Source organism: Protopterus annectens, chromosome 1.part0 (assembly GCF_019279795.1).
Source record: "Protopterus annectens isolate FY-2018-M chromosome 1.part0, PAN1.0, whole genome shotgun sequence".
In the NCBI taxonomy this organism is placed as follows: Eukaryota; Metazoa; Chordata; order Ceratodontiformes; family Protopteridae; genus Protopterus; species Protopterus annectens.
Genome location: NC_056725.1, coordinates 1671387321 through 1671408747, shown reverse-complemented (window position 1 = coordinate 1671408747; position 21427 = coordinate 1671387321). Strand labels below are relative to the sequence as shown.

At 43.0% G+C, this 21427-nt stretch overlaps 1 protein-coding gene across 1 annotated transcript in view; it reads right to left on the bottom strand.

Moving 5' to 3' along the window:
* The window catches only part of CSNK1E (casein kinase 1 epsilon), a 796028-nt gene that overhangs the window by 148697 nt on the left and 625904 nt on the right, over window positions 1–21427 (bottom strand). The window contains exon 9 of the mRNA XM_044068413.1: window positions 18526–18662. Within this exon, the coding sequence (XP_043924348.1) occupies window positions 18526–18662 (137 nt within the window). The remainder of the gene's footprint in view (window positions 1–18525; window positions 18663–21427) is intronic.

Sequence of the window (21427 nt, the reverse complement as noted above, 5' to 3'; positions counted from 1 at the left end):
CCTTGGTAGCCACCCCTCGTAGGAAAGCTGTAGTGGTGGCTGTGGCCCTTGTGGAATGAGGCCTGATATTTTCAGGCGCTGTCTTTCCATGAAAGGAGTAGCAAAAACGAATGCAATTTCCTATCCATTTTGAAATTGTCCATTTGGAAATTGCTCTTCCTTGCATCCCAGTTGCATATGCTACAAAAAGTTGGTCAGTTTTTCTGTTGGTTTTAGTTCTGTCCAGATAGTAGCGTAGCTGTCTGTGTATATCCAAGGTGTGCAAAAGTTTTTCTCCTTTGTTCTGTGGGTTAGGGAAGAAAGTAGGCAAATGAATAGCTTGGTTCAAGGATACCCTGGATACCACCTTTGGCATGAAAGTAGGATTGGTTCTCAGTGACACTCTATCCTGGTGGAAAATAAGAAAAGGCTGCACTGCCATTAATGCCTGTAACTCGGATACTCTTCTTGCTGAAGTGATTACCAGAAGAAAAGCAGTTTTCCAAGATAGAAACTGTAGGTCTGCTGATGCTGCTGGTTCAAAAGGAGGTAGTGTTAATTTTTCCAGGACAAAATTGAGATCCCATGCAGGTAGAGGGGGTCTCCTTGGAGGTTTAACATTTTTGATCCCTCTCAAAAATTGTCTGAGCAGAGGGTGAGAGAAGATAGGTGGGTCCATATTGTATTCTGCTGAAATTGCTGAAGCATGAATCTTAATGGAGAAATAAGACAGGCCATTGTGGAACAATTCTGCTAAGTACTCTAGGATGTGTGCTAGGTTTGCCACTGAGACATCTGTGCTCCAAATGAGAAATCTCTTCCATTTAGCTGAGTATGTCTTCCTTGTGGAAGGTCTGCGAGCCTCCAGGATAATGTCCTTCACCCTCTGAGATAAAACAGTTTGGTTTTAAGGAATTTTCCAGGCAGTTAGTTGCAATGTTTTCAAGTTTGGATGCAGGGTCTTGAAATTGTTAGGCCATAGGGGAAGAGGCCATGAGTTCGCCTGAGACATGCTTCTCAGTAGCGGATACCAGTGTTGTCTTGGCCAGTCCGGAGCTATTAGTATCACCTTTGGCTGTTCCTCCCTGATCTTCAGTAGAACCTTGTACATCAATGGGAGAGGTGGAAAGGCATATACTGTTAGGGCATTCCAGCTGAAAGAGAGAGAGTCCACCCTCCAGGCTTGTGGGTGGTATGTCCTTGAGCAGAATTTCTTCAGTTGGTGGTTGAGTGGGGAGGCGAACAGATCTATGTCTGGCATTCCCCATTTCTTTGTTATGTGTTTGAAGATGTCTGGATGCAGCATCCATTCGTGTGCATCCGTGGTAGTTCTGCTTAAGCTGTCTGCTAGTGAATTTTCTTTTCCTGGTACGAATTTGGCCTGTAGCTGGATATTGAGATTCAGGCATAGGTTCGACAGGTTCATTGCCATCCGGCATAGAGGGTAGGAATGTGTGCCTCCTTGTTTGTTTATATACCACATGACCGTGGTGTTGTCTGTCCTTATTAACAGATGTCCTTGCTGGAGGAATGGTTTGAATGCCTCGATTGCATGCCTCACTGCCAGCATTTCCTTTTGGTTTATGTGCATGCTTAGGTGCCCTTGAGGCCATAGGCCTTGGATGCATTTGTCCTCCATGTGTGCTCCCCATCCTCGGTCTGAGGCGTCCGTGATGATGGTCTGCCTTGTTTTTGGTTTGTTGAAAGGCAACCCTCTGTTGGACTGGCAGGCCTGAGCCCACCACAGGAATTCCTTTTGAAGGCATGGAATGATTGGTATCATGGTTTCTAGACTGTGACTGTGTTGAGACCATACATTCCTTAGGTACCATTGCAATTTTCTCATATGCAGCCTGGCATGTGGAATCAAGATTATGCAGGATGCCATGTAACCCAGGGCCTGCAGGACTTTCCTTGCAGTAAGCTGAGTTTGTCTTGTCAAAATCATGAAATACTCTGGAATTTGTTTTTCTTCTGTGAGAAAAGCCATCTGAGTGATTGTGTCCAGATCCGCACCCAAAAAGGTTATCCTTTGGGATGGCACTAGTCTTGACTTTTGGATGTTGACTGTATATCCCAAGGCCTGTATCACGTGTATGACATAGGCCAAGTCCTTTAACAATTTTTTCTTGTTGTCCGCTTGTATTAGGTAGTCGTCCAGGTATGGATAAATTTGAATTCCCTGAAGTCTGCAATGTGCAATTACTGATGCCAGGCATTTCGTGAATACTCTGGGCGCAGTAGATAAGCCAAAGGGCAATGCTGAGAATTGATAATGCTCTGATCCTGCAAGAAATCTGAGGTGTCTTCTGCAATCTAGTCGGATAGGGACGTGCAGGTATGCCTCCTTGAGATCTAGAGTCAACAGCCAAGACTCCTTGCCCAGCATGGGAAGAAGTTGCTGTAGGGTCAGCATTTTGAATTTTGGCACAATGAGGTAAGTGTTGAGCGCGGACAGGTCGAGAATAGGCCTCCATTGGTTTTCTTTTCTTGGTACCAGGAATAATCTGGAGTAAAATCCTTGGCCTTGTTCTGTAGATGGTACCCTTTCTATAGCTTTCATCTGAAGTAGTTTGCTGATTTGTCTTAAAGCCTCTGCCTTCTGGTTTGGTGGAAGGTTTGGCATTCCCTTTTGGCAAAGTGTGGAAGTAAAACCTGTATCCTTTGTCTATTGTTTGCAATGTCCATGTATCCTTTGTAATGCAATGCCAGTTTTTCGAGAATAAAGCCAGCTTTCTGCCCAAGGGAGCTTCCAGTTGATCCCTGGTAGGTGGAATCAAAGTCAAGTCATTGGGTCTGTCCTGTGGTAGTGGTTGTAGTTGTAGCTGTGGCACTACCCCTCTGGTTGGCAGGCTGCCACTGACAGCCCCTGTAGGCACCCCTTGATTGACCTCTGCCTCTAGGGCGTCTGTTCCTGCCCCTCTGTGCTCTGGAGGTGTCTGGAAAGGACCAATTCTTTGTAGGCCAGTTTCTGCTGAACCTCGGAGGTTGGACCTGCAGGAATCCCTTTACTGTTTGCACAGATTTTGCTTTTTCTTCCACCTTCTTTAGAATCGCCTGTGCAGGGGAGCCAAATAAACTTTGTTTCTCCATTGGAGCATCGAGGAGTTTAGTCTTGACATGGTCTGGCAAAGATTGCTCCTTCAGCCAGGCATGCCTACGAATTACTGCCCCAGTCATAGCTGATCTAAATGAAGCCTCCAGTGCATCATAGCCACATTTTAAGAAATGATTACTGACCTGCTGAGAGTTGTGTACCAAATCCTGAAGGGATTTACGGTCCAAAGGTACAGGAGAAGAAAGCTTCTTATTCAGCTGATCTAACAAAAATTCTTGGTACTGTATCATATGGAATTGACAGTTTAATGCCCTGGCAGAAAGAGTAGCAGATGTATATACCTTTTTCCCCATCTCTCTAATGCTCTAGACTCTCTTTCAGAGGGTAGGGGATTTTTGGCAGTAGCAGCTGCAACTCCTTTAGGGCCCTGAGAAATAGTTTCTGGGTCTGCAGCATGGGCTTTATACAGGTGGAAGTGAGAATCCGGGACCCTGTAATATCTGTCAGGTTTTGCAGGGGCCGGGGGAAGAGAATCAGGTGCAGTACTGACATCATTGTACACATCATCAATTACAGTTAGAACAGGAGGTATGGCTAAGGGCCTATGCTGGGGCAAATGCAAAAAGGTCCTTAATCTTTTTCTAGAATCAGAGAAATCCTGACCCTGCCATTGAAAGTGCTCCCTCAAGGAGTGTAAAGTCTCCCCAAAGGAAAATTCTTCAGGTGGGGAGGCCGAAGGGATAGAATCTTCTGCATCTGAATCCTCATAAGGCGAGTAGGCCCCTTCCTGATGGTCTGACAAATCAGATCCATCCGTGGAGTAATCTGAGGAGAGAGGTTCAGAGGGATCAGTCCTGGGCCTTTTGTCTGGAGGAGGTTGGGAGGCCCTGTCTGGGTGAGGTTGGGAACCCCTAATTAAGGATATAAGGTACTCAGCAAGACTGAGGATCTGAGAACTGGAGGAAGGCCTCTGGGAAGTAGATTTGGCAGGCAAAGTTTTTGAAAGTTTGGCAGCTTTTGCCCTGGAGAAGGCCTTAATAGACATAGAAGCTGGGGGCCTAGCTGCCCCACGTGCAGGAGTAGAAATGTCCAAAGGTATGGTGTCGGACAATTCTTGAGCACTAGCTTCGGTAGGGAGTTCTGAAGCAGACTCAGCCGGGGCCTCTCTGGCCTCGGTGGTCAGACGTATGGTTTCGGTAGTAGTAATAACCGTGGACTCCGTTTCAGCCGAAACAGAGACACTCGTGGTAGGCCTAGCCGTGGTTTCAGCTGAAACCGCGGGCTGCGAGTGTCAGTCCTTTTCCTTGCGTTTTTGACCATATGCGAAGTCGGAGTCTCCGACGGCATTTTATAAGCAAAAGCGGTTCCAAAAAATTCCTCTGCAAACTCCGACCGACGTCTAAGAGTCCGTCGGTTGAAGGAGGCACAGGCTAAACAAGCTGATACGTCGTGGTCTGGGCCTAAGCAAGGAAGGCAGTAAGAATGGAAATCCTTATGAGGTATTTGTTTCCCACAAGTTAAACAATTATTTACTTTGTCTGACATCGGCTGAGGCAAGAAAGAGTCCCCAATGGGGTACTTAGCTTTTTTCAAAGTCTTCGGTAGCTGAAATCTCTGGATCGGACCGACCGGCACTTGCGAACAGCTTCTGCTTCGGGCACCGCGCGGCAAGAAAGACTGAGGAAAATGGCGTCGGCTGATGCCTTTATACCCCAGAAGCTCTGACGTCGGGGAAAGTGCGACATCAGCCGAGGCCAGACCCAGACTTTGGAATCCGGCCGACCGAAGGGCTGCCTGAGGCAGGACAACCCATATGTTATGACTGCAGATGCATCCTTGAAGGACATCAGACATATATCTTTCTCTCTCAGTACTAGTTACAGAATGACATCACATTTGATCACCTGACTCTGGTACAATGCATACTCAGAGCTTTGCCAAGATCTGTTGCAATATCTGAAAGCTATATAACAATTTCAAATACTTCTACTCTTCCCTTCCAGAATTCTTTGCTTACACAAACATTTAATCAGTTACCACAACACTGGTGAAAACATTTTTAACACAAGCATCTCTACAAGTTACAGTGTGATAGTCAAATGACAATTACTTATAGAATGCCAGCTAATTATGCTGGCAAATATTAGACATGCACTGCCCTATTCTCCCTGGCATAGATGGCAATGCCTCACATTGTCACATCCATGTCACAGTCCTTAGCTATATATAGAGTTATCCAGTGACATACAACTCAACAATGTGGAGTACATGTTAATCAAATTTTCCTAATAATTTTATGCAAGTAAAAAAATACAAACTGTGAAGCAGGCTTTGCTGTATAGAAGTAATTCTTCCACCATTTTTCTCACAGTCAAGTGATTAACGCAGAAAGTACAGCTGTGCAAGAAAACATGCCACAACAGTAGGTATATCACCAATAGTAAATTTAACTATTTGGGTCCTACTCCTTGCCTCTGACCAACTTTTAAGGTTTCTAGGTGCCTTCCATGTGCTCTGACAGAATCTCAAGAGGAGCTCCACAAGATAGAGTGGAGAATCTCTTCAGAGTATTGGCCTAGAATAAAGGGAGGCAAGATCTATGAAACAATAACAGAAAGCAAAATAAATAAACTAATATACACAAGAAGTATATACAGTGGATGTAAAAAGTGGACACAACGCTGTTAAAATGCCAGGTTTTTGTGATATAAAAAATGAGATCACAATAAATAATTTCAAAACATTCCCCACCTTTAATGTGACCTATAACCTGTACAAGCCAATTGAAAAAACAAATCTTAGGGGAAAAAATATATAAAAAAATGTACAATACACTGATTGCATAAGTGTGCACACCCTTAAATTAATACTTTGTTGAAGCACCTTTTGATTTAATTACAGCATTCAGTCTTCTTGGGTAGGAGTCTATCAGCATGGCACATCTTGACTTGGCAATATTTGCCCACTCTTCCTTGCAAAAGCGCTCTAAATCTGTCAGATTGCGAGGGCATCTCTTGTGCACAGCCCTCTTGAGGTCACTCCACAGGTTTTCTATTGGATTTAGGTCTGGGCTCTGGATGGGCCATTACAATACTTTAATTTTCTTCTGGTCAAGCCATTCTTTTGTTGATTTGGATGTATGCTTGGGGTCACTGTCATGTTGAAAGGTGAAATTCCTCATCTTCAGCTTTCTAGCAGACACCTGAAGGTTTTGGGCCAAAAGTGACTGGTATTTGGAACTGTTAATTCCCTCCACCTTGACAAAAGCCACAGTTCCAGCTGAAGAAAAGCAACCCAAAGCATGATACTACCACCACCGTGCTTCACCATGGGGGTGGTATTCTTTTGGTGACGCAAAATGTTGTTTTTGTGCCACGCGTACCTTTTGGAATTGTGGCCAAAAAGTCCTTGGTCTCATCAGACATAACATTTTCCCACATGCTTTTGGGAGACAGTGTATTGTTTTGCAAATTTTAGCCAGGCCTGGATGTTTTTCTGTGTAAGAAAAGGCTTCTGTCTTGCAACCCTACCCCATAGTCCAGATACACGGAGAATACAGGAGATTGCTGTCACATGTAGTACATAACCAGTACTTGCCAGAAATTCCTGCAGCTCCTTCAGTGTTGCTGTTGGTCTTTTGGCAGCCTCCCTGACGGGTTTTGGAGGGATGTCCAATTCTTTGCAATGTCACTGCGGTCTCATTTTCTCTATTTTTTGATGACCGCCTTCACTGTGTTCCATAGTATATCCAATGCTGTGGAAAATTTTTTGTACCCTTCTCCTGACCAACACCTTTCAACAATGAAATCCTTTTGATGATTTGTAAGTTCTCTGCGAACCATGGCTTTTACTGTAGCAGGCAACTGAGTGTCAGAAAAACTCTACTAGGACAGATGAACTTTATTTGGGGTTAATCAGAGTCTCTGATGGCAGGTGTGTACCCAAGACTGACTGACTGTTGAAGCACCTTTTAATTTAATTACAGCAAAGTATTAGTTCAAGGGTGTGAACACTTATACACAACCAGCTTATTGTACTTTTTCTATTTTTTCCCCTAACACATTTGTTTGTTTTTCAATCGAATTGTACAGGTTATAGGTCACATTAAAGGTGTGAAAAGTTTTGAAATGGTTTACTGTGGTCTCGTTTTTTTTATATCACAAAAGCTGGTTTTTAACAGGGGTGTGTACAACTTTTATATCCACTGTACCTCCTCTCCCAGGCATAAACAAAAGGAAATACTAGAATAAAGGGGACTGGTGGGAGGGGTGGCTACTGCAACAATGATCCATTAGAACATGTGCAGCTTTGGTAAGTTTTACTCACCCAACTGTTCTATGTACAACATATAGATCACTACTGCAGTATTCTAAGATTCTAGGTTAGATGACCATAGATTAGAAACTAATGGAGGTGGCCAATAAATTAAGATTTCAGGAGCCCTTGGAGAATAGTAATAGCAAAGCCTGCTCTGGACCTGGTAAAGGAATCCAGTTTGTAGTCTTTTGTAAAGGTATGTGCAGAGGAACAAGTTACTACTTCTAAAATACTTTGAGCTCACCTCTTTCCAGAAAGCCCACAAAAACGCTAAAGTTCTTGTGGAATGGGCCCTGACTATCTGAAAATTGGCTTATTATGGTCAAGTACAACAAAATATAAGGCAGCTATCTGGAAACAGTCTGCTTTGACACTGGTTGTCCTTTCCTTTTACAATATGAGACAAACAGTTGATTAGCTTTCCTGAAGGCTTGAGGTTTGCTTAGGTAGCATCAGAGTTGCCTGTGGACATCTAGTGTATAAGAATCTTCTCCCTTGTTCTTGGGTTTAAGAAAATTATTTAGTTTAATAGTCTGGCTTAAAGTAAATCAAGAGAACTTCAAACTAAAAACAGCATTAGTTCTCACGGTCCTTGTGAAAAAAAAATGAGGTAGTGTTGAGTCAGATACACTCCTAGAATTAGTCATAACAATAAGTAAAATAGTGTGCATCTTAAGTACCTCAACTCAACCTGATGAGCTGGTTCAAATGGAGAAAGACTATGCCTTTCAGGCACAAAGTTAAGACCCCATGGAGGAGCCACCCGTTTCCTCTGAGGACACACATGCAACACCCCCTTTAAGAAGCTGTTTAACTTGTGAATGGTTAGAAAGTGGGGAGACAGCAGACTGGCAGAAATGGCTGACTAATGAACCTTGACAGAGGACAGCAACTCATACAAATCATGAACCAGAGGGATCAGAAGAAGGTCCTGGGGCCTTGGTACGGCACCAACTAGAAAATTTTCCAATTGCACATTTGATTTTCTAGTAGCTGCTTTTTGCTCCTTTAGTACCTGTTGTACCATCCTCAGAAAATGCAAGAAGGCCTGGAAGACAGATGCCTTTTCTTTGGACAGTGATGTTCCTGTATGCTTTTCCACCCTTTCAAGTAATATCCAGGTTACTTCTAAAGATTCAGAAGGAATTCTCTCAAGATCATTGTGGTGACTCTCCTCTGGCACAGGCAATTATGGTTCTCCCTTTTTTTGGAAATGGCCAGGGGCAATTACCGTAAAGTTTCTCATAAACCACACTTGCTCAGACAAAAACAGGGGTGTTTGATGCAGTTAGAAAATGATACATTAGTAAATGGAAAAAGGTTTTCTGGTTGGTGACAGCAACATAACCAGCACCCATTTGGGGCTAGTACTTGTCTGATTTTACAGTATTTGTGCGAGTTCCTATCTAATGACTTTTCCTATTCCTCTGTCAAGGTTTATTTTATTGGCCAGTTCAGCATGTCTGTTCATGGATCCTCCTATTTTAAGGCAGTCTCATGTCACAATGTTCTTGAAAGGGGTTTTGCGTAAGAGGCCTCCAAGAAAACTGGTGGCCCCTCCTTGGATCATAATTTTGTGTTTAGAGAAGCTAACACTTGCTCCATTTGAACCAGGTAATCTGGGTAACTTGAGGTTAACATGGGAAAGAGTTTTATCGATTGCTCTGACCTTTGCAGACAGGGTATCCGAGTTGCAAGCTCTTATGGTGAGAGTCAACCTTACCTCATTTTCCACAAGGTTTCTTTGAGAACTATTCCTTCTTTTATTAATGAAGTGTTGCTAGCATTTGCTTTAAGTTAAGCTATCCATCTCATTTTCTTTCCTGAAACTAAAAATAGAGAAAGGATACTCCATCCATAGGATGTCCACAGACAACTCCGGTACTATCTTGACAGATTTCTATCAGATCCTCTGATCAGCATTTTATTTCATTAAAAGGTAAAAAGGGACAACCTTTGTCAAAACAGACTATTTCCAAATGGTTGTCTAATGCTTTTACCTTTTGTTAAACTAATTCCAGGCAGGGTCAGGGCCCACTCTGCCAGGGCCATGGCCTAAGCTATGGCATTTTGGAAAGGGCTGAAATTCTAGAAGCTGCTACTTGGTCCTCTCTATACATACTTTCACCAAGCGCCAGAAGCTTGAATTCTGCTCTAGGTCCAGATCAAGCTTTGCTAGGATAACTCTTGCAAGGGCTCCTGCACGCTCCTCATTCCACCTCCCAAATGAAGTGAGCTAAGGTAATCTACCTATACAGCCAAGACTACTGCTGCAGTTACCAATATGGCAAATGTACCACAGTTGTGTAAGTAAAACTTAACACAGAAGTAGATGTTTGAATGATCACTGCTGCAGTAACTGCTCCCTCCCTCAACCCTCTCTTTTGTTTTCTTTTTGGCTAGTGGCAGGGTGTGGACATTTTATTTTTTGTTCCTAGCATTGCCCTTTCAGGGCTACACCTCCCTCTCTCTGCTGGCAGGATAGCTCTGAAGGACTTTGTGCCCAAACCTGTTTTTTTAATCAGTTCGGCTCAAGCTGCCTGACTGTTTGGGTGCATGAAAGGTGCCCTGCAGCTTTGGAAGCTGGTGGCAGTTACATTCTCGGCAGGATATAGCCCATATAATATAACTAAGGCTACTGCATCAGTAATCTTTCAAACATCTACTGTTATGTTGAGTTTAATCTGTTCAGCTATACTTAAGAATTTCAACCTCACCAGCAATCTTGTGGGATCTGTTTTGCCTGAATGGATTGCAGCCAGTGAAGCTGACTGTAGCTTTAGGGTGGGATTTAAGCAAGGTTTCCAAGATGCATTAGATATGGATTTTTTTTACAGCTGGATGGGAGCATCAGTTGGATGGGGAACAGGAAATTCATCCTTGGTTTGGCATCTGTCTCTCTAATGGACACAGGTAGCCTGTAAATATTTCACCTCCCAAGCCCCTGCACACACATATCAAGGGTACCAGAACTTGTCAGATATGTGGGATGCATGGCTAGGCTTAAAAAGGCCCCTGTGGTTGATAGTCAAAACTGCTTATTTGGTACAGTGGTATGTTGCTCTGTCTGTAGTGCATAGGGTCCTGGGTTCAAGACTTGGCAGTGAAACATGCTGTGGTAACGCAATACTTCGGGTTGGGCAATTAGCATAATGGTTAAGGTGTTTACCTTACAGACACAAGGTGCAGGGTTTGAGTCTTACATTGGATAATTGGCTAGGCTTAAAATGGCCCAGAAATGCAGTTAGCCTAGTAGTAATCTATGAACCGATATGTGTTGAAACCTTGCAATAATGGGGTGCTCTTAATGGTCCTAAACTAGGTCTTCATTACTACGCTTATACTGATGCATTATGATGAATGTTCTACAGTTGTGTAAGTTAAACTTACCATAGAAGTAGATGTTCGAATGATCACTGCTGCAGTAAGAGTTTTAGAACAAGAATTGGTATTTGTTATTCTGCATGTACCAGATTTTGTGACTGTACATACTTGAACAGATCTGCTCAACGGTATTTTTGCATATACTTGGTTTTATCTGTACCTCTTAATGTACACTATAATCTGCTAATATTATTGTATCTCATTTTTACATTTTTTTCTCTCTCTCCATCTTTTTGAACAATGTTAAGTTCATGTATATTTAATGTACTGTAATCTTTATATAAAAAAAGTTGCATTTCTGGAGCTTTACTCCTTGGGTCTCCACTGAAAATGGGCCAATGACTCAGTTGGACTAACCTGGTTAACAAATGGCAAATAAATAAAATAAATTCCAATGTTAAGGAATGTCTGTATGGAGCAGAGACTTTTTAATATTTTATTTGCAATGAGTAGTAATACCTTTATGTTATCCAAATTCTGTTTTGTTAAGTTGAGAACTTTCGCAGACTGACACTGCTTAAAAAAGACACTATGGAGGTACAAGATCTCATCTCCCCAAGGCTTTTTTAAACTGGCAAAGGTCAGGCTACCCCATCAAAGCACTTAGAAATGTCTTTCTTCTATTATGAAGCTGATATACATTGAGCTCTCTTTGAATGACACCAGAAACTAAGTCAATTGTTGAAGTCGACCTTTTGCTTGCACTGCAACAAGAATCTCACTGAAGGTAAAATATTGATCAAAGCTAGGTTCATACCTGCCATGGGTACATAATCAAAGAGTTCTATCGTATCTCTCTTCATATAGTCCCAGAAGGTACATCTCAAATCATTTAGACTAATGTGTACTATGACTAAGGACTTGAGTGCATGTGTGATGTGATGAATCATGTTAACTGATAAGCAACTGATCACGACACTTCACAACCTGGTGAGTGGTGCATCAGTGTCTCTCACTATGGAGTCACCAACAACAAGGACATTGAATTTAGAGGTTGGCCTTCAGGGATTTTGACTTGAGACAATTTGACTCAATGTTTCATGACAGGTGCTGTGTGTGCTGAGAGTACGTTTCTTACATTTAGGAGGCTTTTGTAATTTACATACATTACTTAAGAGCCACAGCATACGTAGGTCTGCGTTTTGGATCTGATCAGTGTGTGACTAGTTTAGTATGGTGCAGTGTGGTACTGACAACCTGTTTGTAGTTGCTTTGTGTGACAGCTTTGCCTCCAATAACATTATATAATAACATCTCAAACACTGTGTGAGTTTAACTAGTTGGTGGCTGCTAATAAAGGAGGCAACTGCTATATTGTCTCAGGCTGCCCATTTCAACCAAACTGGCTACAGAGATAGTTGGAAAGTGCAAATCCATGGTTCTTCTTTCTTTTAAACATAAAGAGCAAAAACAGTACAAGTTTTCATGAACTAGTCAAACGCCAAACCACTGAAGCAGCAACAAACACACGGCCTGGCTGGTTTCTTCAATGGCAAGAAAGATCTGATTTTGGTAACCATATATCTGCTTTTATACTAGCACTGCCTTGTGCCTTCTTGGAGACACAGCGCACATGGAATGTGCACAAAGGTTTGAAATAGATGTCTTCTGATCCTTAGCAGGATATGTCCCATAACAGGCTACTGGAACAACGGTCTAATGAAGAAAGTACAGTTTTGTACCTACCATAAATGTAGATGTCCGATAGGAATGCATCTGCAGTCCTTAAAATGGGTTGTCCTGTCGTCAGGCAACCCTTCGGTCGGCCGGATTCCAAAGTCTGGGTCTGGCCTCGGCTGGTGTCGCACTTCACCCGACGTCATAGCTGCAGTTCTTCGGGTATAAAGGCATCAGCCGACGCCATTTTCCTCAGTGTTTCTTGCCCCAGATGCCAGGTGCCCTCTTGGAAGGCTAAATTTGGATAAATGCCAATGATTCCAAATAGTAGAGAGCAAACACAAAAAATAAGCATGTATGTACATATATACAAACAAATACACCATAATAGATTCGCCCAGCTAGCTATAAGATGGGCAAATACCCTAGGAGCACCACAGAGGGGAAGGCGGGTGGGTAATCCTGACTGCAGATGCATTCCTATCGGACATCTACATTTATGGTAGGTACAAAACTGTACTATGTCCTTCAAGGATGCATCTGCAGTCCTTACAAATGGGTAGAATACCATAGCCAAACTGGGGGAGGTGGAAAAATAAAGTTATGGTGTAGTTAGGATCCCTTGCAAAACAGCAGTGGCAAAACCTGCTCGGGATCTAGAGTATAATGGTAAATTGTAATGCTTGGCAAATGTATGCACGGAGCTCCAAGTAGCAGCCTCTAAAATGTCCTTGGTAGCCACTCCTCGTAAGAAGGCTGTAGTAGTGGCTGTAGCCCTTGTAGAGTGAGGCCTGATGTTCTCTGGAGTTTTCTTTCCATGGTAGGAGTAACAAAATCTAATGCAATTTCCTATCCACTTGGAGATTGTCTGTTTTGAAATTGCTTTTCCTTCCCTTCCTGTTGCATATGCTACTAGTAGCTGGTCAGTTTTTCTATTACTCTTGGTCCTGTCCAGGTAGTAGCGTAATTGTCTATGTACATCCAAGGTATGCAGCAGTCTTTCTCCCCTGTTCTGTGGGTTGGGGAAGAATGTAGGTAGGTGGATAGCCTGATTTAAAGAAACTCTGGAGACCACCTTAGGCATAAAGGAAGGATTTGTTCTCATGGACACTATCTTGATGGAAGATCAGGAAGGGTTGTACTGCCATTAATGCCTGAAGTTCAGATACCCTTCTTGCTGAAGTGATTGCCAGCAGGAAAGCAGTCTTCCATGATAAGTATTGCAATTCTGCTGCTGCCGCTGGTTCGAAAGGAGGAAGTGTCAATTTCTCTAGCACAAAGTTCAAGTCCCATGCTGGTAATGGTGGCTTCCTAGGAGGCTTTACATTTTTAATTCCTCTCAGAAACTGTCTGAGCAGAGGGTGTGAGAAGACAGGAGGATCCAAGTCGTATTTTGCTGAAACAGCTGATGCGTGAATCTTGATGGAGGAATAGGACAGGCCTGTGTGGAAGAGCTCTGCCAAGTATTCCAGGATGTTGGGTATGTTTACCAGTGACACATCTTCTCCTTTTGCAGTACTCCAAATGAGATATCTTTTCCATTTTGCTGAATAATTTTTTCTTGTTGAGGGTCTGCGAGACTCAAGGATAATGTCTTTAACCCTTTGGGATACATTTGAGTTAATTGGTCTTATGCAATGTTCCAGGCAGTCAGCTGCAGAGTTTTCAGGTTTGGATGCAGATTGTTGTAGTTGTTCTGTGTTAACAGCAAGGGAACCAGGGCTAGTGGCCATATTTGTTCCCAAGACATGCTCCTCAGTAATGGGTACCAATGTTGCCTTGGCCAGTCTGGAGCTATCAGAATGATCCTTGGACAGTCCTCTTTGATCTTCAATAGCACCTTGTGCATCAAAGGAAGTGGTGGGAATGCATATGCTGTCAGGTTTTTCCAACTGAAGGATAGGGAGTCCACCTTCCAAGCAAGTGGGTGGTACGTCCTTGTGCAGAATTTCTTTAGTTGGTGATTGTGTGGGGATGCAAATAAGTCTATTTCTGGGAGCCCCCATTTTCTTGCAATGGTTTTGAAGATGTCCGGATGCAGCATCCATTTGTGGGCATCCGTGATAGTCCTGCTTAATATGTCTGCTAGAATGTTTTCTTTTCCTGGTACAAAAATTGCTTTTAACTGAATGTTGTAGCTCAGGGCCACATTCCAGAGGTCCAGTGCCATCCGGCAAAGAGGATACGAATGTGTGCCTCCCTGTTTGTTGATGTACCACATAACTGTGGTGTTGTCTGTCCTTATCATCAATAGACCTTGTTGGAGGAATAGTCTGAATGCCTGAACTGCCAGTTTTACTGCCAGCATTTCCTTTAGATTTATGTGTAGGTGCAGCTGGTCTTGAGTCCATAAGCCTTGTATGCACTCGTCCAGCATGTGTGCCCCCCAACCGAGGTCTGAGGCGTCTGTCGTGATGGTCTGGTTTGGTTGAGTACTGTGGAAGGGCAATCCTGTGTTTGATTGACAAGCCTGAGCCCACCATAGGAATTCTTGCTTCAGGCATGGAATAATGGGAATCTGGGTTTCTAAGCTGTGCTTGTGTTGAGACCATAAATTCCTTAGGTACCACTGTAGTTTTCTCATATGCAGTCTGGCATGAGGAACCAATATTATGCAGGATGCCATGAAGCCCAAGGCTTGCAGTACTTTTCTTGCTGTCAGATGGTTCTGCTTTGTTAAAGCCAAGAAGTAGAGAGGTAGCTGCTCCTGTTTTTCTACTGTTAGGAATGCCATTTGCTTTGATGTGTCCAACTCTGCACCCAAACAGGTTATTCTCTGGGATGGTATCAGTCTTGACTTTTTATATTGACTGTGTATCCCAGGGCTTGTAGCAGGTAAATGACCCTTTGTAAGTCTTCTGCTAGCTTGTTTTTGTTGTCCGCTTGTATCAGGCAGTCGTCCAGGTAGGGGTAGATTTGGATTCCCTGAAGCCTGCAATGAGCAATTACTGATGCCAGGCATTTCGTGAACACTCTGGGGGCAGTAGATAAGCCAAAGGGCAATGCTGAGAATTGATAATGCTCTGATCCTGCAAGAAATCTGAGGTATCTTCTGCAGTTTGGTCGTATGGGGACGTGCAGGTATGCCTCCTTGAGATCTAGAGTCACCAGCCAAGACTCCTTGCCCAGCATGGGAAGAAGCTGCTGTAGGGTCAGCATTTTGAATTTTGGAACAATGAGGAATGTGTTTAATGCGGACAGGTCGAGAATAGGTCTCCATTTGCTCTCTTTTCTTGGTACCAGGAAGAGTCTGGAGTAAAATCCCTTTCCTTGCTCCATAGATGGTACCTTTTCTACAGCTCTCATCCTTAATAATTGGGATATTTGTTTTAGAGCTTCTGTCTTTTGATTTGGAGGTAGGTTTGGCATTCCTCTCTTCTCTGGTAGAGTATGGAAGTGAAACCTGTAACCTTGGTCTACTGTCTGTAAAATCCACTTGTCTCTTGTGATGTAATGCCAGTTTGTTGTAAATAAGGCTAGCTTCCCGCCTAAGGGTGCTTGTAGTTGTTCCCTGGTAGGCGGTGCCAGAGCCAAGTCACTGTGATTGACCTGTAGTTGTGGTGGTGGCTGTGTCTGTTCCTCGCTGGTTGTTGCCCTGCCACTGGCGTCCTCTGTAGGCACCCCTGGATTGGTTTCTGCCTCTTGAACGCCTATTCCTGCCTCTCTGAGTTCTGGAGGAGTCTGGAAAGGACCAATTCTTGGAGGGCCAATTCCTGCTAAACCTCGGAGGTTGGACCTGTAAGAAATCTTTCACTGTTTGGACAGATTTTGCCTTCTCTTCCATCTTCTTCAGCACTTGTTGTGCAGGAGAGCCAAACAAATTGATCTTATCCATAGGAGCATCTAATAGTTTTGATTTGACATGATCTGGTAAGGCCTGTTCTTTTAACCATGCATGCCTTCTGATGACTGTGCCAGTCATGGCTGATTTAAAGGAAGCCTCCAGTGCATCATAGCCGCATTTTAAGAAATGGTTAGTGACTTGTTGAATGTTATGTACCATTTCCTGCACACATTTTTTGTCTACTGTTTCATCTGAGGACACTTTTTTGGTTAACTGGTCTAGCAAAAATTCTTGATACTGCATCATGTGAAATTGACAGTTCAAGGTCCTAGCTGAAAGAGTAGCAGAAGTGTAAACTTTTTTACCCCGTCTCTCTAAGGATCTGGATTCCCTTTCAGAGGGGAGGGGGTTTTTGGCAGAGGTGGCTGCTACAGCCTTAGGTCCTTGGGAGATAGTCTCTGGATCTGCAAAGGGAGCCTTACACAAGTGGTAATGTGTGTCCGGGACCCTGTAGTATCTATCGGGCTTAACAGGGGCCGGAGGCAGAGAATCAGGAGCAGTACAAGCATCATTAAATGCATCATCTACAACAGAAAGAACTGGAGGTATGGCTAAAGGCCTATGTTGTGGTAAATGCAGAAAGGTTCTAAGCCTTTTTCTGGAATCTGAAAAATCCTGGCCCTGCCACTGAAATTGTTCCCTCATAACATGCAAGGTTTCCCCAAAAGAAAATTCTTCAGGCGGAGAGGCAGAAGGGATGGACTCTTCAGCATCAGAGTCTTCATAAGGGGAGTACGGAGCCTCTGGAGGGTCTGTATCGTTTGATTCATCAGAGGAATCATCAGTAGACACTGGCTCAGGGGGCTCTGCTCTAGGCCTCTTCTCTGGAGGTGGGTGAAAGGCCCTGTCTGGTTGAGGTTGGGATCCTCGGATTAAAGAAATGAGATCCTCTGCTAAACTAAGCATTTGTGAACTAGAGCTAGGCCTGTGAGAGGGGGGCTTAGCAGGCACAGATTTAGTAGCTTTAGCTGCTTTAGCCCTGGCAAAGGCCTTAATGGACATGGCTGCCGGTGGTTTAGCAGCTCCACGTGCAGGGGTTGAAATATCCAAGGGAATAGTGTCTGATAATTCCTGAGAAACTGCAACAGCAGGTGGGATTTCAGAAGCCGATTCCACGAGGTTGGAAGAGGCCTCGGTAGAAGGAATGTTTTCGGCTGAAGAAAGAACCGCTTGCTCGGTTTCAGCCGAAACAGAGACACTCGCGGTTGGCTTAACCGTGGTTTCGGCCGAAACCGCGGACCGCGAGTGTCGGTCCTTTTCCTTGCGTTTTTTAGATATTTGTGAAGTCGGAGGATCAGACGGCATAATATAAGCAAAATCGGAGCCGAAAAACTCCTCAGCAAATTCCGACCGACGTCTAAGCGTCCGCCGGTTAAAAGAAGCACAGGCTAGACAAGCTGCGACGTCGTGGTCTGGGCCTAGACAAGGTAAGCAGTAAGAGTGGAAATCTTTATGAGGTATTTGTTTCCCACAAGTTAAACAGTTATTCACTTTTTCTGACATCGGCTGAGGCAAGAAAGAGTCCCCAACGGGGTACTTAGCTTTTTAGAAGTCTTCGTAGTAGTATTCGGAAGTAGTAATCTCTGGTTCTGACCGACCGGCACTTGCGAACAGCTTCTGCTTCGGGCGCCACGCGGCAAGAAAGACTGAGGAAAATGGCGTCGGCTGATGCCTTTATACCCGAAGAACTGCAGCTGTGACGTCGGGTGAAGTGCGACACCAGCCGAGGCCAGACCTAGACTTTGGAATCCGGCCGACCGAAGGGCTGCCTGACGACAGGACAACCCATTTGTAAGGACTGCAGATGCATCCTTGAAGGACATCATCGAGGTCTTCTACAGACTTGTTAGCAAGCTTTTCTGTGGATTTAACGGGTATAAAATCTCTGCCAAGATAACAAAAAACCCCTAAATAAATGCATAGTATTAGCACAACTAATATATAAAGAAAAAAGGTTCCTATCTTGGTACATTTTCCTCTGGAAGTCTACTTAAAGAAAGAGATGTGCTGAGTATTAATCTCTTCTGATGGCAACAAAAAAAAAAAAATAAAAAATAAAAAAGGTGCAATACATTTGCTCTTTGAGCCAATCATGCCAACTTTCTCCTGAGATGTCTGAAAACTTTAAGTCAGGCCATAAAAGTGGACATCAATGTGCGGTTAATCTCTATGGAAAAGGAACACTCTAGCACTAAAGCCTTACGATAAAATACCTGCCTACAATCAAATCTACAGAAGGATTCACAAACATGCAGCCTTTCACTGACTTGTTACCCTCTAACAGTTTATGTAGGCTCTTTTCCAATCAATTTCTGATGACTGTTACCTGTGATGCTGAAATTCGAGACAGCTCTTGTCTTGTGAGATCAGAGGATGATACATTGGCTGGAGCACCACGATGCAATCGCATACTGACTTTTCGCTCCCTCTCTACTCGTGATATTCCCCTTGGAGATGTATTTCCTGCAAGACATTTAGCCACTATTAGACAAACCAAGATAAAAATAGATCATCTTTCAACTTATCTAGCATAGGAGCTGCACAATAAACACCATTTCAAATCACCCTTAAAAATGCAAGAGTAGTCTCATGAGCAAAGACAGGAACATAGCAAGACCAAGTCAGCTGCATTACCACTGAATGTTTTCATTAATATCAAAGTGGAGGCACTTGGGCTTTGTACAAGCTAAGCAGTGGTCAAAAATCCGCACAGCAACAGCACCCCCTCCCCAAAAAAGCAGTACCACCTATGACACCAATTTAATCTGGCCCTTACAAATGAGCATTTTGTACAACAGAAATGCTGTACAACTACTGTTCTGCTCCTCTTGTGGAGCTGCTACCTTCTTTGACAAATGGCTCACTGTTGTGGCTGGAAAGGGTTCAGTGTCAGACCACACACTTGGTAAACAAGCTACAGAGACAAATAAAAATCTGAGTGGCACAGTGGTGCAGCAGTTAACGTTGTCACCTCACAAGAGGTTCTTTGGTTCAATTCTCGACTGGAGTCTCTTCTGTGTGGGGTTTGCATGTCCTCCCTGCATTTACGTGGGTTTCCTCCGGTTTCCTCACACATTCCAAAGACGTGTGTCTGGAGCGTTTCTCCCTGGGCTTCCGGTGAAAATAGGCTCGGTCCAAGTTAGCCTTTCCTAGTCAACAAATCTTAAATAATTAAATAAATACTGAAGGAAAAAGGAAATAATACATTCAAACAAAAATCATACATGGTAGCATTCTCAGTTTACAGACCACATGGCACAGTTGCTTAAAAAGAAGTGAAAGTTCAGTTAAATATAAACACAGCATAACAGCAGAAATCTGAATAAAAAACTTGCTGTGGCAATATAAAGCCCTATACGTGGGGAGGATAAAACACCATTCTTTCCAGCCATACCCTCCCAGAACTTCTACATGCCCCAGGGGCAGAGCCGGTCTAAGTCAAATAAAGATTTTGAGTAAGAAGTCACCAACCAGTGTAACCCAAAAGTCTGGTGGTGAACACAGACTTAAGCAATGTTCTTCCTTTACAAGCTACTTCAGGTGCCCTGGAAGAGTGTGTGAAAGGTGCTGAAGAACCCTTATCCCCTCCAACTAAATACTGAAGAAATACAGGATGCAATTCACAAAGTCTAAAAGGCAAAAGGGGTGGCAATTGGGAATGCACGCGACAGCAGCAGATCTGTTTTTTGAACATCTACTCTTTTGCAGAGAATACTCCCACAATATTCTATTTGCACTACAGTGATTACTGCAGCAGTACAGTAAACTTTAGGTTAACCGGCACCGATGGGGATTGGTAGATGCTGGATAACTGTAGTTTTGGGTTGCTTGAGAGTTACTATTAAGACAGGCCTGACTAATACTGCACCCTATACTATTTGCTTAGTTTGACTTGTTCATCGGTTGGGGAGTGAGGGAATTTATTCCTATCTTCCTTTTTAAAACTCTAAAAACCTAAGACATGTTTCTGAGGGGGGGGGGGGCTGCAACACAAAAAATTGTACTGTATTTCTTCGATTTTTTTTTCCAGTTGATTGAGCGCTCTAGTTGCTGGAGTTCCAGTTAACTGAGAGTTTACTGTACTGTGCTTTACACAAGGTAAGACTGCTTAAGCAGTATGTTGCACAGATTAGCCTAAACTCAAACTACAGAAGATATTACAGATTCTGTAAGTATACTGGTGAAGCTGCTGGAATGCAAGTCCAAGCTGCAGGGTCAGGAGAAGGTGGAGCTTTTAGGGCTCCAGGGTGTTACTTGATAACAGGCAGATGATACACTTTGCAATAAAGCTGCAGTGATTTCAGCTGTTCTAATAAATAATGCTTTTAACTGTCTTACTACATTGCCATGGCTTAATTAGATACAAGTCTTATGCAGACATTATGTGCAACCTCATCTTTTCACTGTAATATCTACTTGTGCATAACCTGTCTCCTTTATTCTGTGAAGACAATGTTTAAGTGTTAGCTACTTGAAATACCAGAACTCAGAACGCTGATAACATTAACATGGAAACAGAATAGACAAAAAAATCAGAGTTGCAAACACCAAATCAGAGACTGCAATTTCTCAGAACAGTCCCTCTTCTCCAGAGTATGGTGTCTTCTGCATGGGTATATACAAGTTCAGGGGTATAAAAGGCTTGCACACCAAATCAGGCATGCAGGGTATAACAAAAAACAAAAGTTTAAAGTACAAAATACGTTCTACATTTGCTCTCTCGAATTGGTCTTTTTTTGTTTGTCTGGGCTCAAGTATACACATTTCAAATGGCAGTCTGTTTAAATTTAATTATGTCTTTATGGAAAAATTCATATGGTTCCTTGCTCATCAAGGTGTGCAACACAAATTCACCTAGCAGATGTTGCTGCTGCCAAAGTGAACCCCTTCCAGAAACAAACGAAAAATACAGCTATAAAATTAAGCATTTCAAAAGGGGTTAAGGTCAAGTTTATTACAGAAATTCAGATCCAAGTAGAGGACTCCAAAACAACGGTTAAACTTTTGACAGGGCTGATATATTCTGTGGCTCCTTTTCCTACCCATATACATATTTTTTTTTTTTTTTTTAGAAAAGCAATTAATGCAGGTATCACTCCTGCTTAGGAGTGGATATAGACTTTTTTTTTTTTTTTAAATTGCAGTCCCTTCAGAAGGAAAAGTTAAGTACTAACAAAATGTAATAAAACTATAAACATGAATAAATACATTAAATACACATACATATA